The following is a 19,224-nucleotide window of genomic DNA, read 5'->3' as shown; positions in this document are numbered from 1 at the left end:
ATTGGAATATCATGGAACAGTCTAAATATTTTCCTGAAATAAAAATAAAATATTTATTAATAATAAAAATGAAACAAAGTATTTAGAATATTACAGAAATTCCTTTAAGCAAACAGCGTAGACCCTGATGAGACCTGCATCATGCGGCGTCTCTTCTGGGTCTACACTGTTTGCCAAGGCCTTTTTTGCTAGACGCTAGGCATAAATGGGTTAATTACCTTTGGAAGCCCCCAATGCGTTTTTGAATCGATTGTTGCAAGGCAATGACCCCACATTTATTGTCCTGTGTTGGTTTTGTTTACCGTGTTGTGTTAATCTCCCATCTAGGTAAATAGCTCTACACTTAAGGTTTAAAACCCAGTACTTTTGGATTGACCATCCAAGGCAGTACCCCAGTTATGTTCATATTTGGCATTTACAATTTCTTAATCTTGTCAAGTACTTTTATTTTGTGTCTCACTGTTTGGCAATTTTTTCTTTGCCATAAAAATATTGAACTGTATGGTACAATAAGGTTTCTCTACTCCTGGTATGGCTGAAATTTAACTTCCTGTATATTTGTTTGAACGGCCCTTTCCATGTTAACATTTTGTGAGTGTATATAAATATTGTTTATATTCTATGATTGTAATTTTTGGCATGTTTTTTTGCAAAGCAAGACAGAGAACACTTATTTGTACAATTTATTCATTTTCAATATAGTTGCAATATCACACACATCATGAACAGTGAACACAAAAAACACTAAAACCACGCCCTTGATCTTTATTTTAATGTATCTAGAAAATTAAAATAAATGCTTTTGCAGTATTTTTGCTACAACAAACCTTAACATTGTTATATGAGAACTGACCTAAAACCTTTTACCTGCATTCAAGCAACTACATGTGTAGTTTTATATTATTTCTTATACATGTACACACTTAACACAATTACATTTGCAAACTGTTACTATGTACATGAAAATAAATTCATATTTTTTAGTTCCGATATAACAGTACTGGCATTATTTGTCGATGAATAAAGCAGTAAGAAGTGAAACAATGACTTCACGTTATACAAAGAACTACACAGCACATACTTATTTTGTTACATGTATTATGCAATTGCTATAATTATTTTCTAATGCACAAAGGTTTCGTTGAAATCACTCAACCACACACTCCTGTATTGCAAATGAATGAAAGACAAAGAATTTGGCATATCCACTGTCGAAACTATCACATTGGCACCTCACATAAATGAGTTGCGTTCTGAGAAAATTGGACATAATGCATGTGCGTAAAGTGTCGTCCCAGATTAGCCTGTGCAGTCCGCACAGGCTAATCAGGGACGACACTTTCCGCCTTAATTGGATTTTTGCTAAGAAGAGACTTGTCACAAAAGCGGAAAGTGTCGTCCCTGATTAGCCTGTGCGGACTGCACAGGCTAATCTGGGACGACACTTCACGCACATGCATTATGCCCAGTTTTCTCAGAACACGACTCAAATAATTGTTGGTATACATGGACAGCACAAAGAAAGGCATCAGTAGGGCCATGCTGTGTGAAAAAGGGGTTTAATGCTTGTGCATAAAGTGTCGTCTCAGTTTAGCCTGTGCAGTCCAAACAGGCTAATCCTGGATGACACTTTCTCTCTTAACCGGATTTTTTGTAAGAGGTTACTTACTTTAAACAGAAAATATAAGGCAGAAAGTGTCTGAACAGGCTTATCAGGGACAACACTTTACATACATGCATTAAACCCCCTTTTCACAGAGCACAGCCCAATATATAGGGCATGTAGCCGTATAAAACCTGTTAGGATAATACTATTTTACCTTACTATATTTACATACAAATATGTACAAGCTAATGTGTAACACATTATTGGTACATACCTTACATTAAAAAGCACTAGATGGAAAGTTATGAAGTACTATTCATACAAATTGCCCGCAATGCTGAATACATGTTCTGTTTTCATTAAATATCTATTTGCTGTCACTATTGTTTTTGTCATATCAATCTACCAAAAAGCCATTAAAATATGTAGTTTCCTTAGTAAATAAAAAAAAATTAAAGGCAGAAAATGTATGTAATTCAACGTCAGTTTCACTGTACAAAATACATTTTGTGCAACATTTAATAAATGCAGACAATGTACATCTATACAAAATATTAATAAAATAACACCAAAATACTGGGTAACTACATCACCATAAAATGCAGCTGAAACAATTGGAAAATGTGCAGACATTTGACAAATTAATGTACCACAAATATGCAAACTTCATCTGCTGCATCACATCACATTTGACCCGCATTATGGAAAATTGGTCTCGTGCCATATGCGGCCAGCATAGCTCCAGACCAGCTGTGCATGCAAGCGGGCAGCCTGGTCTGCAGGTACGCTGGCCACATAAAAACACATTTTTACTTGAAGTGGTTATTTGTCAAGAATTATCGCTTTAACACCATGGACCAAGCTGTTTTAAACACACACAATTGAGCAAATATTAAATTAAAAATTTGACTGACACCAGAAAAAAATGGACACACATGCACAAAGACAAAAGCTCCAAGACCAAAGACGAAATTAATAAATAATATTATAACAATCAACATTGACACCACATGCCTTTTAATCAACATTAACAGCTATCACATTGCTATGGGATGAACTTACAATATTATATTACATAAAGAAAATAAATGTATCATTCATAAAATAAATCTTGTCATTGCATATTTTAATGATAATGTTTACTGTATTGAACGTAATACATATCGGTAAAAATCATTGGAACATTTTAATTAATGTTTCGTTCAAACTTGAACTTCATATTTTTTATTTTTTTTTATTCCACCAAGTTTTTTTATTTAAATTTTCAATTTTTATCTAGAAATTTCAAAGTGTGTACCAAGTGAATGACGTATAACAATATTTTCTTTTCTTCATGGTCTTCATTGAACAATGGATCACTGGTTATATTTAACTTATATTATGCATGAAAGTTCATGTTCCTATAATACTTTCTTTATAATTTTAAATAATGTTAGATTTTATGGGACTTGGATTTGCGCCTTACAAAGATCAGCTGCAATCACAAAGCCAAGTAGGGAATCTTATAAACACAATTTCAAACTTGCACAAGTCAAAATTTTGCATCAAATTGTCCATATTAAATTCTATGATTGTTGTTGTCAACATAAAAAGAGTTAAGATTTTAAAGACTTGTTTACCAGTTTAAAAAATTACAACCTATTATTTTAATATATTCCCATACAAAACCAATCCAAGACCTAAAGTTAATGCAAGAGAGTTAAAAATTAACTAAAAATGTCAGTAATAACTTTGTGAATACGGACTCTGTACTATATATGTACAATTGCTACATCAGCAAAGGAAGTGTAGCCCCTCAGCTGTCGGAGTGTAGGCCCTTTATGGTGAGCTCATGAGTGGTCTTGTCGCGCATCAGTGACTTGTACTTGGCAAGATCAGCACCCGCCCTCTGGATGATGGAGTAGGCAAGCTCACCTGCAAGTATCACAGCAAACTGATGGTTATAGGTAATGGATAGCATAATATTATGTAATATCTGCTTTTATCATTAGTCTCAATTTGGAAATATAACAAAGTACCCTTTTACTTCTGTTCGCACAGAAATGATTTAAGTAACTTTAATTATGATTCAGAATAATGAATACATTATAAAAATTCAAACTTCTTAATTTCAAGTGTTAACAACTGATTCAATATTAGAGTTGTCTCTGTATTAATCTGTTTGATGTAAGATTATATTAGTTTGATTTCATGAAAAAATATATTTAAAATTAATGTTATGAAATACAATTTTATTGAATGTTATGTCTGATACTTTATAAAAATTACATTTAACTCATATGTGTATGTCTAGGGAGAAAACAACTAACCCATTTATGCCTAGCGTCTAGAAAAAAGGCCTTGTCAAACAGCGCAGACCCAGATGAGACGCCACATGATGCGGCCGCCGCATCATGCGGCGTCTCATCAGGGTCTGCGCTGTTTGCTTAAAGGAAATTCTGTAAGAAAAATTCTAAATATAGAAATAAATGAACTAGACATCCCTAATTTTGGAAATAAATTGATCTGAATCAGAAGGATGGGAGAGTCCACTAGGCATAAATGGGTTAAAGAAATTTAAATTAAATAACATGAAACAGTAGCAAAATAACATACTAGCACTCATTGGCTTATCTCCTCCAATTTTTTGTTTTAAAGTGATTCCAGACTTGAAAGAGCGACTGTCAATATCTCTTAATCTGGACCCCGTCACCCTAGTAGCTCTGTCCTTGGGATAAAGACTGTTGGCGATCGCCAAGGTCTCCCGAGCTCGGGACAAAACCACTTCCTCTTGAGAGGTTACAACACACTCCATATTCGAGGTTTTAATGTCAACCTCCATATGTCTATGACCAAAGTCGTATTCCTCTGGAAGAGCACTATCATCAAAAGATAACCGAGTTGACACCGAGTTTTTAGGGGTATCTTGTAAATCCAGGTCATCATCGAAGAAAAGTTTCTGTTTAGTTGGGAATATTGGACTGCTCATCACATTGTTGTTAATGTTGAAGTCATGCTCATCCTCATCACTGTCATCCCTATCAGCGATAAGTGAAATATGATGAGCCAGATTCATCACAGGGGCTTTGTCGGAGGACTGGCTGGTGTTTGGAAATGCTGTTTCTGGATTGGTCATATTGAATGGCAGAGAGCTGAACTGATTGGTCAAGTTAGTGTGAAGTGATTCTTGATTGGTCGACTGCAGACTAGCTGTCTGGTATCCAGTGTCCTGATTGGACAGGCTGTGGTGCTGCTGTGTGTCGTCATGGAAATGGTCTGACGATGTGAAGTCTCTGGTATCACAAAGACTTGATGTCAGAATATTCTCGCGTGGATTGCCACCAGACTCAAAGTCCATGGTAGTATGCAGGTCTGTACAGCTTCAATAAAAAAGGTTTTGTGTTAAATGTTTGTCTTAATTGAAATCATACTTAATGCTAAAACAGGTATATCTACACAGATTGATTATTGTATATATTGATTATGTGTTGGGATAGGAACAAATACCGTTATTGGAAAAATGCCCAATATTTGAATATGAAATTCCAATTTTACTTTTTGATTTTCTTTCAGAAAAAAATGAAATCATGCATAACAACAGAAGTTGGTACAACTACAAAAATAACTTCTTTTACAAATATTTAAAAGTTTTGCCATTCTCATCAAGAGGCTTATACATAGAATATTTTTATACATTGGTAAAAGCATATTCATAAATAATGTCAGGATTCATCCCAAACCCTAATGTTATGCAACAATATATGCTTAAACTTTAATAAAGACTCTTCACAGACAATTATATCAATTTTCAAATTTTGTCATTCTGTATGAACATAATTTTATGTTATAGCTGTACTAAATAACGACAGAGCAAAAATTAAACAAGGCTATTGTAAAGCAATATGGTCCCCTACCGGCTCCACCATTGTCAGAAATTCCACCATTTTCAGATATTTTTTTTTGGGTTGCCATAGCAACCACAATTTTTGACAAAGGAACAAAATGAAATGAAATGCATAATGTCCATATTGCCATCTATCCATGTTGCAAGTTTCATGAAAAATATTAAGAACTTTTTAAAGTTATCGCAGGATCCAGAAAACCACCATTTTCAGCAGTATTTTTAGTCTATTTGTTGCCATAGCAACCAGAATTTTTGACGTAGGAACATAATGAAATGACGTGCATAATGTCCATATTGCCATCTATCCATGTTTCAAGTTTCATGAAAAAATATTAAGAACTATTAAAGTTATTGCAGGATCCAGAAAAGTGTGACAGACTGACAGACAGACTCACGGACACACAGAGCGCAAACCATAAGTCCACTTCGGTGAAACCGGTAGGGGACAGCAAGCAAACAATTTTGCAAGCAATGTCACTAAAACTCTATTGGAACAGCAACATTTTAGACTAGTGAAATGGATTAAATGACATTAATTTAGATTAAATCCCACTGAAATAAATAAACCTTGATCAATTGAATTTTACAAATTTAGACTTAATTAAAAACCACTTACAATAAGCTCTACAAGACTACAAATCAATGTAAATCGAAGAAGCCCCTTACCTGTGAGATTTAGGGAGCGTTGAGGCATTTTTCTGAGGCAGATTGTGGCAGATGGGAGACATGCTCTCCCCAGAGATGGCAGAGGGGCTGGGCACATGGGGCCTGCTGGACACTGGGGTCACTGACTCCTCCCCATCACTGTCACAAACCTCCTCTGTAATCAATTGAGTTGTCTTATGAGAAAACTGGGCATAATGCATGTGCGTACAGTGTCGTCCCAGATTAGCCTGTGCAGTCCGCACAGGCTAATCAGGGACGACACTTTCTGCTTTTATGACATTTTTCTTACCCAAAATCCAATTTAGGCGGAAAGTGTTGTCCCTGATTAGCCTGTGAGGACTGCTTTATGCATATGCATTAAGCCCAGTTTTCTCAGAACGCGGCTGAATTATTTGCAAAATATGGCCACGCTCTGTGAAAAAGGTGTTTGTTGCATGTTCTAAGTGTTTCCCATATAAGCATGTGCTGTCCGCACTGGCTAAATAGGAACAACACTTTCCAATGTTTTGATTGATGAAGTCTCTACTTAGCAAAAATACAATTTTGGCGGCAAGTGTTGTCCCTTGTTAGCCTGTGCAGAATGCAAAAGCTAATCTGGGACAACACCTTATGCACTTGCATAAAAATACTTTTCATAGAGCGCTGATATTTAAGATCTGTCACGAGTTGTCATATCATACTATATTTTATTTAACGAGTTCAGGAATTTTGTTAGTAAGCGAGCCTGTGGCGAGCTTACCAACGAAGTTCCTGGACGAGTTTAATATAAAATATGGTATGAAATTACGAGTGTCAGATTTTTTGTATCACAGGCTTTAAAAGGAAACAAGGGACAAAATTGTCACAAAACCAGGTTTTCATTGTGAAAAAAAAATCTGATAAAGGGAGAAAACTCAAACTGAACTTTTGAAATGAACAAACAAAATTAACCCCCTTTGTAAGTTTGTTTTTAAAAAAAATCTATTTTTAGTTGTGGCGACCTTGACATTGGAGATATTGACGTGATTCTTTCGTGCGACACACCGTCCCATGATGGTGAACAAATGTGCCAAATGATTTTAAAATCTCACAATGAATGACATAGTTATGGCCAGGACAAGCTCATTTATGGCCATTTTTGACCTTTGAACTCAAAATGTGACCTTGACCTTGGAGATATTGATGTAATTATTTCGCGCGACACACCGTCCAATGATGGTGAACAAATGTGCCAAATGATTTTAAAATCTGACAATGAACGACATAGTTATGGCCCGGACAAGCTTGTTCCGCCCGCCCGCCAGCCAGCCAGCCAGCCAGCCAGCCCGCCCGCATTCGCCAATCTAATAACCAGTTTTTTCCTTCGGAAAACCTGGTTAAAAATTAAATAAATATTTACGCAAACATAATAATAAGTCCTGAATGTTGTTTACATTTTGTGACGTCATTTGAGGTTGCAACGTCATTTCAGCAAAATAACAAAATGCGATTGGTCAATGGAACAAAAACTAAGCCAATGAAAACACATGTGATAAATATATGTTCACAGTGAGTCTGATTTCTATATTTATTTTTGTTCAAGTAGTTTTTGCTCACATGCAATACAACCGTGATTATTGTATACATCAACCATGTACATGTACTCAACTTATAAGTGTTACCCACATAAACAAGACTATTGTCAAGCAATATAAGTCAACTACCGGCTCCACCATTGTCAGAAATTCCACCATTTTCAGATTTTTTATATATATATTTGTTGCTATAGCAACCAGAATTTTTACGTAGGAACAAAATGAAATGAAGTGCATAATGTCCATATTGCCATCTATCCATTTTTCAAGTTTCATGAAAAAATATGAAGAACTTCAAAAGTAATCGCAGGATCTAGAAAACCACCATTTTCAGCAGTATTTTTAGTCTATTTGTTGCCATAGCAACCATAATTTTTGACATAGGAACAAAACGAAATGACATGCATAATGTCCATATTGCCATCTATCCATTTTTAAAGTTTCATGTAAAAATATGAAGAACTTTAAAAGTTTTCGCAGGATCCAGAAAACCACCATTTTCAGCAGTATTTTTAGTCTATTTGTTGCCATAGCAACCATAATTTTTGCATAGGAACAAAACGAAATAACATTCATAATGTCCATATAGCCATCTATCCATGTTTAAAGTTTCATGTAAAAATATGAAGAACTTTAAAAGTTATCGCAGGATCCAGAAAACCACCATTTTCAGCAGTATTTTTAGTCTATTTGTTGCCATAGCAACCACAATTTTTGACGTAGGAACAAAATGAAATGACATGCATAATGTCCATATAGCCATCTATCCATGTTTCAAGTTTCATGTAAAAATATGAAGAACTTTAAAAGTTATCGCAGGATCCAGAAAACCACCATTTACAGCAGTATTTTTAGTCTATTTGTTGCCATAGCAACCATAATTTTTGACGTAGGTACAAAACGAAATGACGTGCATAATGTCCATATTGCCATCTATTCATATTTTAAGTTTCATGTAAAAATATCAATAACTTTTAAAGTTATTGCAGGATCCAGAAAGGTGTGACAGACGCACGGAGCGCAAACCATAAGTCCCCTCCGGTGAAACCGGTAGGGGACTAATAAATCATTATTGCATAAAAAACAGTTGCATTCAGAGATTTTATCACATATTTCTGATCAATATAATTTGCGCCATACAAAAATGGGTCTAAAGCCACTTTCAACAAAAATCTGGTAAGGAGCTACCCTGTCCACTAATGAGACAATGAAACCTTGCATGACTATACAGACGCCTGCAGGACAATGAAGCCTTGCATTACTATACAGATGCCTGCAGGACAATGAGGCCTTGCATGACTATACAGACGCCTGCAGGACAATGAAGCCTTGCATGACTATACAGACGCCTGCAGGACAATGAAGCCTTGCATGACTATACAGACGCCTGCAGGACAATGAAGCCTTGCATGACTATACAGACGCCTGCAGGTCAATGAAGCCTTGCATGACTATACATACGCCTGCAGGACAATGAAGCCTTGCATGACTACATGTATACAGACGCCTGCAGGACAATGAAGCCTTGCATGACTATACAGACGCCTGCAGGACAATGAAGCCTTGCATGACTATACAGACGCCTGCAGGACAATGAAGCCTTGCATGACTATACAGACGCCTGCAGGACAATGAAGTCTTGCATGACTATACAGACGCCTGCAGGACAATGAAGCCTTGCATGACTATACAGACGCCTGCAGGACAATGAAGCCTTGCATGACTATACAGAAGCCTGCAGGACAATGAAGCCTTGCATGACTATACAGACGCCTGCAGGACGCCTGCCTATGCCAATTGATTTTCGCATGACATGGCTCCTGTTTTCAAATCCTCAGTCCTAGTACAACACACTGGATGCAAATCCTCAGTCCTAGTACAACACACTGGATGCAAATTCTGAAAACAAAAAAATCAACACTCAAACCTTGAATATAAGATTCTTCCTGGCTCTTCCTCAAAATCTTTCTGGTGGGTGTTTTGGGTGGTCGTATGGGAGAGAAGCCGGGGCTGTCCTCAAACTTTGGTCTGAAGTCGTCCTCTGTGTTTTCCTCCATCAGCCCCTGAAAGGGTATGGGAGACACTAGGCTGTGGTGTCGCCCGCTGTCCCCTGCCGTAACAGGGCTGATATCAAACTCATCTGGGTGCATTTCAAACATGCCTGAAGACCGCGAACGTGCTCCTGTTTCTGGAAATTAATAAGTACATTTGAAATATGAGTAACATAGGTTTAGTTTTAGTTTCATGTGTTAAATCTTTAGAGCCTTCAGATTTGCGAACTTGAAGCACTGAAATGTATTATTAAAACAATTTCATGAAATTTTAATTGAAAACATTATAATTGAAACAATGTCTTTAAGCTTTCGTAGGTTTTGAGTCTTCTGAAGCCTTAAATTATTAAAAGGCTATTTGTGGTGTGGTTCATAGGAAGAATATAATTGACTCAAACAAACAATGTCCTGGTTACAACATGCCTGACATTACTGCGGCATTACATTTCAAAATGGCAACTGACAACAAACTGATATTAACCAGAAGTAATTCAGTGTAATCAGTGCAGTATTGTAAACAAGAATATCAGTGAAACTGATGGATGCTCCCCGATGATGCGCTTTGTCAATGTATGTGTAAATAAACACCTAAAACATTTATTATTAGCCTCGGTGACATTTACCCAGTGACCTCAACCTCATCAAAAGGTAGAGGTCCATGCAAGGTACCTACATGCCAAGTATGAAAGCGATTGGTAAAGTATTGAAGGAGCTATGAGAAACGGTAGCAAAAGTGTGACGGAAGGAAGTCTATTATTAGCCTCGGTGACCTTGACCCCAGTGACCTCAAACCTCATCAAAAGGTAGAGGTCCATACAAGGTACCTACATGCCAAGTAAAAAAGCGATTGTTAAAGTATTGAAGGCGCTATGAGAAACGGTAGCAAAAGTGTGACGGAAGGAAGTCTATTATTAGCCTCGGTGACCTTGACCCCAGTGACCTCAAACCTCATCAAAAGGTAGAGGTCCATGCAAGGTACCTACATGCCAAGTATGAAAGCGATTGGTGAAGTAGTGAAGGCGCTATGAGAAACGGTAGCAAAAGTGTGACGGAAGGAAGTCTATTATTAGCCTCATCGACCTTGACCCCAGTGACCTCAAACCTCATCAAAAGGTAGAGGTCAATGCAAGGTACCTACATGCCAAATATGAAAGCGATTGGTAAAGTATTGAAGGCGCTATGAGAAACGGTAGCAAAAGTGTGACGGAAGGAAGTCTACTATTAGCCTCGGTGACCTTGACCTTGACCCCAGTGACCTCAAACCTCATCAAAAGGTAGAGGTCCATGCAAGGTACCTACATGCCAAATATGAAAGAGATTGGTTAAGTATTGAAGGTGCTATGAGAAACTGTAACACAAAGTGTGACAGAAGAATCTATTTTTAGCCTCAGTGACCTTGACCCCAGTGACCTCAAACCTCATCAAAAGGTAGAGGTCCATGCAAGGTAACTACATGCCAAATATGAAAGAGATCGGTTAAGTATTGAAAATGCTATGAGAAACGGTAACAAAAGTGTGACGGAAGTAAGGAAGGAAGGACAAATTGGCAACAATATGCTCCGCCGGAATTTTATTTCGGGGAGCATAAAAAGTACAAACAAATATGTACAATTCCAATGAAACTAGACTACCCTAACCTATGAGGGTGTACATACTGGGTATACTGCCTTGTACAATGGGTGACAGTTCTGGTGAGGCAAGGAATTCTGGGTCGGAGGAGCAGCGTCGATGTTGGGGGGTACAGGCACTCTTGATTGGACTTGATGAGAACTGTAACAAGCAATATAGTGTAAGCCCCTTTGTAAGTAGCTTTTATTTTTACAATTAATACTACTAAAAAAACAAAATCACGAATTGGACACTTGTGTCTGAAATACATAAAAAAAAGTTGAAACTTAAGGGGGGGGGGGGAATTTGTTTTGACATGGCAGTTAAGTGTTAGATTCATTCATTTACATTCAAATAAGTGACTTCTAACTAGAAACTTAATAAACAAACAAGAGTTTCTAGATTTTCTTCCACATATATAACACCTTGCAGAACACACATATTGGAAAAAGTTATTTTACAAATAGAATACCAATCAAAGTAATACAAATGCTGTATTGGTCTGTTCATTTGATACTTATTTTTCTCCACAGTCAATAATGTTTGTTATGTTTTCTTCTCAAACAAATAGATAAAACTGATAAAATATCTGAAAGCAACTGATTCCCTCATCCACAGCATGCAGTTTATTACTTGTTAATTACAATGCACTTAACTGCAGTCATGTCAAACTGTCTTATCATAAATACAACAATTGTTTTAATGACAATTGCGCAAGATGGGTAACTCTATAAGTGTGCTTCTGTTGAAATGCTGGAATATTGCAATGATGGCTTAATTTAGTAACTGGTTGTTACACTAGGCTTTAGAGACAACATTATCATGATAGACTTATTTATAAGCTTTGGAAAATAAGGGCAAGTCAAACATTGTTGTTTTACCATATGTTAAGGTATGTTAGAAAAAAAGGGTGTAAGAATAGACAAACAACAGATAGAAAATGCATTTTCAGGTTTAAGGCAAAATTTAGAATCTTCCAATTTAATATCCAACGATGTCTGATATTACCAAATTTCATGTCCACAAAGATAAATAAAATGACAGAAAAAACACAAATTTGTAGTGTGTACCTTTAAGAACACATGAACAGTGTAAAATGCGTATGTTCAAAACTAAATCTTTGTTGGTCTCATTACTTCTGTGCCAATATGATAAAATTATAATAATGCCCTGATACAAATTATTAATCAGTACTTTCCAACAAAACATTTAAACAACATTTAATTTCAATGTTTTTAAATTCATGAGCAACTTCTATGGTCTTACAGCTGGCGTGTTTTTCAAGGGAGTAATTCTTTCCCAGTTGGAATGCCTCTGTTGTCTTCCACAGGGCGACTCTGGCTCCACCTCATGACCCACGTTTCTGAAGCAGCATGCAAACACCGTGCAAATGATGGGCATTACGATGACATCATGGCAATTGCCAGTATGATGAGAATAAATTTACATAAAATAATTTCGCCTGAGAAAATATTATAATATTTCCAATATTTTGTGCACCATAAGTTGTCACAGCAGCACCTTATTTTAATAACCAAACGTACTGACAGGGCTGGGCACAAACCTTACTTAACGGACTTGGTATCCAGACTAGTTGTAACAGAGATACTGAAAAAACTAGATAAGCAGGACTTAATAGAGCTAGGCACCATGTTAGATGTACCAGACTTACTTAACAGGGCTGGGTGCCAGACTAGACGTGTCTCCATGAAAGAAGAGTTTCCTGCGCAGGGAGGAAGTGCTCAGCATCTCCTGTGTCCCTTCGTCTGTGTCACCAGTCACATAGGCACCAAGAACTGCATTAAGGTCAAAATTCACAGGCAGTGACAACATGGTCTGGCAGGAAGCTGAAAAATAAAATAAAAATATAAGCACACAAATGATAACTTAAAGAATATGTGTCTGTCATTTGGGGAAAAATATGTGTCACCTTCTGGGAAAACTAGGAATAATGCATGTGCGTAAAGTGTCGTCCCAGTTTTTGTGCGGACTGCACAGGCTAATCAGGGACGACACTTTCCGCTTGTATGACATTTTTTTGTTTAAATGAAGTCTCTTCTTTACAAAAATCCAATTTAGGCAGATGTCGTCCCTGATTAGCCTGTGCAAACAGCTCAGGCTAATCTGGGACAACACTTTACACACATGCATTGTGTCCAGTTTTCTCAGAACACGACTCATATATACTTGCTGAGATTGGGAATGGGGTCAGATTTCAGTCCAAAATTTGATGAAACAAGGGCTGTTTGTAAAACATGCATGTCCCCCTATATGGGCTATAAGTTGTAGTAGCAGCCATTGTATGAATACGTTTTTTGTCACGGTGGTGGTGGTGGTGGTGGTGGATGTGGTGGTGGATGTGGTGGTGGATGTGGATGTGGTGGTGGTGGTGGTGGTGGTGGAGGTGGTGGTGGTGGAGGAGGTGGTGGTGGTGGTGGTGGAGGAGGAGGAGGAGTAGTAGTAGTAGAAGTAGTAGTAGTAGTAGTAGTAGTAGTAGTAGTAGTAGTAGTAGTAGTAGTAGTAGTAGAAGTAGTAGTAGTAGTAGTAGTAGTAGAAGTAGTAGTAGTAGTAGTAGTAGTAGTAGTTGTAGTAGTAGTAGAAGTAGTAGTAGTAGTAGTAGTAGTAGTAGTAGTAGTAGTAGTAGTAGTAGTAGTAGCAGTAGCAGTAGCAGTAGCAGTAGCAGCAGCATTACAATACCAATACTTTCGAATGATCAAATGGGAAAAGGTAACCTAGCACTGGCAGTAAATATGGGGCTCATTTACAGGTCAGATTTGGAATCTCTGCTGTAAAATGAGATTTTAAATGAATTAAAGGGAGGCAAATTCTGTAATAAAAAGAACATGCATAAACGGTAGTTGTTTCCCTTGTTTGAACCATGCTTAATCCTTAAAATGCCTATTTCCAGTAACTGTGACCTTCACCTGTGACCTTGACCTTTGACCTAGTGACCTCAAAATCAATAGGGGTCATCTGCGAGTCATGATCAATGTACCTATGAAGTTTCATGATCCTAGCCCCAAGCGTTCTTGAGTTATCATCCGGAAACCACCTGGTGGAAGGACCGACCGACCGACCTACCGACCGACCGACATGAGCAAAGCAATATACCCCCTCTTCTTCGAAGGGGGGCATAACAAAACAAGCCTGCCTGTATGTACTCACCGTCCACCTTGCCTTGACTGGCCGGCAATGCCTTCTGAATGGATCCCTGCAGTTCCTGCATCAGAGCCTCACTGTGATGGCTTCCTGATCACAATACACAGGGCACAGGTCAGCATTGCATAGTCTTTGTGTATAAATGTTAATGTAAATACAAAACAAGAGATGTGTTTGTCAAAAATTGCCCCCTAATGCGCCGCTTTGAAGCAATATATTTGACCTTTGACCTTGAAGGATGACCTTGACCTTTCACCACTCAATGTGCAGCTTCATGAGATACACATGCATGCCAAATATGAAGTTGCTATCTTCAATATAGCAAAAGTTATTGCAAAATGTTAAAGTTGGCGCAAACAGACAGACCAACAGACAGACCAACAGACAGGGCAAAAACAAAATGTCCCCCACTACTATACTATACATAAAAACCCTTTGGAGTGTATCATGTAAATAATGCAGTTTTAGACATAATGATGTGGACTGTGGACCAATATCCACCAGACATCTGCTCTGTCCTGACAGGCGGTCTACCAGTTTTTAGGACTCCATAACAAATTTCACAAAATCAAATGCAATAATACATAGTCATTTCACTTGGCCACTAGTGGCATTCTATTTTTTAAGGTAACACTACAGCAATTATGAATATTTATTCAACGAAGACAACAGCCTGAGTGATATAATTATATAGGCGTCATTTAATTAGTCCTATCACAGTTCCCAACACTACTATCAATTTTTCAAAGTGAATGTTCTATTACAAAGGCGGCCAGTAACTGAAAAATTATTAAAAAATTATGGTATCCCAAATACATGCAACTGATACGTTTATGTCAAGATCATTATTAAACAAAGTAAGACCTGATGTCATAAAGCAGTCTAACATATATCCTTGAGAACCACAGATGCCCACTCACCCTGGGGGCCTGGTGTAGACGGGAGGATGTTCTTCTTTCTGGGTTTCTGGGGGTCACTCCAGGGGGAGGGGACTATGAGGTTGTTGGCAAAAAACTGCTCTATCGCCCTCTGGGCCCGCTCCTCGGTCTCCCTGTCAGGTCTGCAACATGACAGAAAGTGTACAAACACTATCAGGTCTGCAACATGACAGAAAGTGTACAAACACTATTGTCTATAAGGGTATGGCTTTGCATTGAATATTTTAACATGGTAACATCAACAATTGTGAAAAATGGCATTATAAAAGACTAAGTTTAAAAGATAATAAAATTGATTAGCAACTTAGACAACAAGAAACCGTCGAGAAAAAGTTTTTTTTTGTCACAATATTGCACTATATACTCAGATAAAAGGGAACGTCTTGAGGGCACAGTAGTTGGGGGGACAAGAATTTTTTTATATAAAATTTCAAAGGGCCATAACTCTGTGAAAAATCATCCGACCAGAACCCGCTGATGATATGCACATATGTATCCTCTTGATAGTGAAGCTTCCCATAAAGTTTCATTGAATTCCGGTCATTAGTTGCTGAGAAATAGCCCGGACAAGAATTGCATTATATGTACAGTTAATGGAAAATTTCAAAGGGCCATAACTCTGTGAAAAATCATCCGACCAGAACCCGCTGATAATATGCACATCTCTTCTTGGTAGTGAAGTTTCCCATAAAGTTTCATTGAATTCCGGTCTTTAGTTACTGAGAAATAGCCCGGACAAAAATTGTGCACGGACGGACACACGGAAGGACACTTGGACGGACGGACAGACAAAGCGGCGACTTTATGCTCCCCCCCAATTTTTTTGGTGGAGCATTAAAATGGGCTCAATGCATGTTTATAAAATGTAATGCCAGATTAGTCTCTGCAAACCAAACAGGCTTATCAGAAACCATGATTTTATGGAATTTTTTATGAAAGGACGTTTCTTATAAACCGAAATCCAGTCTAAGAAGAACATGTCCTCTCTAATCAGTCTGTGAGCACTGCTCATCTGGAATGACACTTTACTCACATGCATTAAGCCCAGTTTTCTAACAGGGTGGTTGAATAATAACAAATGCAATGTGTTTGTCAGAAACACAATGCCCCCTTTTGCGCCGCTTTGCAATAAAATTTCAATATATCATTTGGCAGGTTTATAAATTATCTCCCTTCCAAAGCTTATTTCTTCCCTTGGATTGTATTTTTTTACTTTTGACCTTAAAGGATGACCTTGACCTTTCACCACTCAAAATTTGCAGCTTCATGAGATACACATGCATGCCAAATACATTGTATCAAGTTGCTATATTCAATATTCAGGGTTGATACAGATTTTCTCCAATGAAATTCACACACTTTTTAAGGGAAAAAAACCCAAATGCAAGCACTTTTTTAGTCCGATCTACTGAAAACTGTGTATTATTCTGTGTCCAATACTGAACATTTTCGCTTAATTGGTCTCTTCTTGCTTATCATTCTATGTGACTTAAAAAAGTCTGCACTACCCTGCTTCAGTAACAACTGTTTAATCAACAGTAAGATATTTCATTATGATATAGTAATTAACCAAAGGCATTACACATACCAAAACAAAACTGTTATTTGTATTGAATATGTATTCTTAATGTTCTAATGCACTCTTATGGTGGCTTTTCAACGCCGATTCCCCCACACTAGCGATCTATATATCTGTTCTGCATACTTTACAAGATACTTTGACTTGCTTTGTCAACAACCCAAGGGTACTTCAAAAGCCACCCTTTCTGAAAAATGCACTTATTGGCTGGCATATTTCAACTTGTCTGTACTATAATGGCATAATGCGTACAGAAAAACCCAAATAGACCAATTGGCGGAAGATTAGTAGTAGTTGCCTCCGTTATGTTCTAAAACCTGTACCGCCCCGTACCGATCCATTAACTGCCAGTATGAACAGATCGGAACCATCATAAATCGTGAAAAAAACCACTACGACTTTGGACTATATATTTTTACCCTTGGTACGTTTTTCAAGCACTTTTGAAGCCCAAAATAAGCACTTTTTAAGCATTTTTAAGTTTGTATATGCAAATAAGCACTTTTTAAGCACTCCACAGCCTTTATAAGCACTTTTCAAGGAAAATTAAAATTCAAGCACTTTTCAAGGTCTGTGCAAACCCTGATATTGTAAAAGTTATGGCCAATGTTAAAGTTTTCATACCGACGAACAGACTGACTGACAGTTCACCTGCTATATGCCACCCTACCGGGTGGCATAAAAACACAATAAACCAATGATTCTAGTGGCAACGAAAAAATATGGCTTCTTCCCGGTTACAGCAACATCAACCAACTCTTGTCTGACAAATTATGGCCATGTCTTGTATCAGGAAATATTGCAGGTGTCATTGCTTCCAGCTCCATTTTGTTATCAGGCATTTAACTATGTGTCGCGTTCTGAGAAAACTGTGCATAATACATGTGCGTAAAGTGTCGTCCCAGATTAGCCTGTGCAGTCAGGGACGACACTTTCCGCTTTTATGGTATTTTTTGTTTAAAGGTCAGGAAGTCCCTTCTTACCAAAAATCTTGTTTAGGCGGAAAGTGTCGTCCCTGATTAGCCTGATTAGCAGACTGCACAGGCTCATATGGGACGACACTTTACGCACAGCCATTATGCCCAGTTTTCTCATAACGCGACACAATTATAATGACAGTTTCAAGAATCAAGTTTGTCTTACAGCACAGCTGGTGCCTGGTGCATGGGCATAGGGTCAATGTCAGCAGGGTTGAGCTCTGCAAGGTGTTCTATTGACCAGCGGAACTGCCTCTGCAACACAGATTTTATCAACATGAAAAACTGAATATACTAAGTCACTTGCATCATTGTAATCATTCAGTGATTTAAACAAGCATATGAACATAATCCAAGAATTTAGTACATTTTGAATGGTGAATTCTTAGTTTAATCGCTCATCATCCTTTAAATAATACTTGTGAACTCTATTAGCAAACATTGTATGCTAGAAGTTCTTAATTTATTTGTTTCTGCATGTCTTTCACGCTATAAATCACAACATTATTTGCTGCTGGCTATTGGATTAACGCGACATTAACAATTAAATTCTAGCGTCAAATAAACAGTGCTTTATCCTTTGTTTCAATAAAAAGCGTGCGAAAATTATGCAGACATGTAGAACGTCGCATGAATGAGGGTGTATTTTGTGTTGTATAAAAACATGAACATCATGTCAGGCGATTTACGCTTGTTCAGTGGGAAAAAAAACCCGCCCCTATTGGATGTTATTTCATCACATCTTTAAATAGAAACAAATGCCAAAATTTATTTGACACTTAAGAAAAATAGCGAATGTTTATATTTTTTGAATTTCCTGAGAACTTTAATCGTAAATATTTACCAGAATTTGCTTTAAAACTGGAATATACGGGATTATCGGGTTATGAGTAGCGACGGGAAAAATAGTAAGTATGCAGTAATAGATACATTCAATTAATTATGATTTTAATTATTATTATAATTGTTCTTTTAAAATTATTGACTAACTAATCATTTTTAAAAGATTTTTATTTTATGATGCTCATCAACACGGCATCATATCATTCGCGGCTTGCCTCGGCGGACAGATGTGAAGCATCCCCTAACTTTCTAATCAATTCTGGACGAATTGAGAGATCGACCTCCGGGGCTTGAAAAAAGCCAGAACTTCCGGAAAAAACGGAACACTTTTAGCCATGTGTTCATGCTATCAAGCTATAAT

General features: G+C 37.4%; 1 protein-coding gene across 1 annotated transcript in view; it reads right to left on the bottom strand.

Moving 5' to 3' along the window:
- Window positions 1-669: 669 nt before the first annotated feature.
- The window catches only part of LOC127877079 (uncharacterized), a 31,474-nt gene continuing 12,919 nt past the window's right edge, over window positions 670-19,224 (bottom strand). Inside the window, exons 5-14 of the mRNA XM_052422702.1 lie at window positions 18,187-18,275; window positions 15,447-15,586; window positions 14,533-14,616; window positions 13,040-13,214; window positions 12,634-12,730; window positions 11,415-11,529; window positions 9,636-9,896; window positions 6,156-6,309; window positions 4,202-4,965; window positions 670-3,520 (exon numbers count right to left, since the gene is read on the bottom strand). Of these exons, the coding sequence (XP_052278662.1) occupies window positions 3,402-3,520; window positions 4,202-4,965; window positions 6,156-6,309; window positions 9,636-9,896; window positions 11,415-11,529; window positions 12,634-12,730; window positions 13,040-13,214; window positions 14,533-14,616; window positions 15,447-15,586; window positions 18,187-18,275 (1,998 nt within the window). The 3' untranslated portion in view covers window positions 670-3,401. The remainder of the gene's footprint in view (window positions 3,521-4,201; window positions 4,966-6,155; window positions 6,310-9,635; window positions 9,897-11,414; window positions 11,530-12,633; window positions 12,731-13,039; window positions 13,215-14,532; window positions 14,617-15,446; window positions 15,587-18,186; window positions 18,276-19,224) is intronic.

The sequence above is a fragment of the Dreissena polymorpha genome, chromosome 4, assembly GCF_020536995.1.
Source record: "Dreissena polymorpha isolate Duluth1 chromosome 4, UMN_Dpol_1.0, whole genome shotgun sequence".
Taxonomy (NCBI): Eukaryota; Metazoa; Mollusca; class Bivalvia; order Myida; family Dreissenidae; genus Dreissena; species Dreissena polymorpha.
The sequence above is the reverse complement of the archived record's forward strand: the minus strand, read 5'-3'. Positions and strand labels throughout refer to the sequence as shown.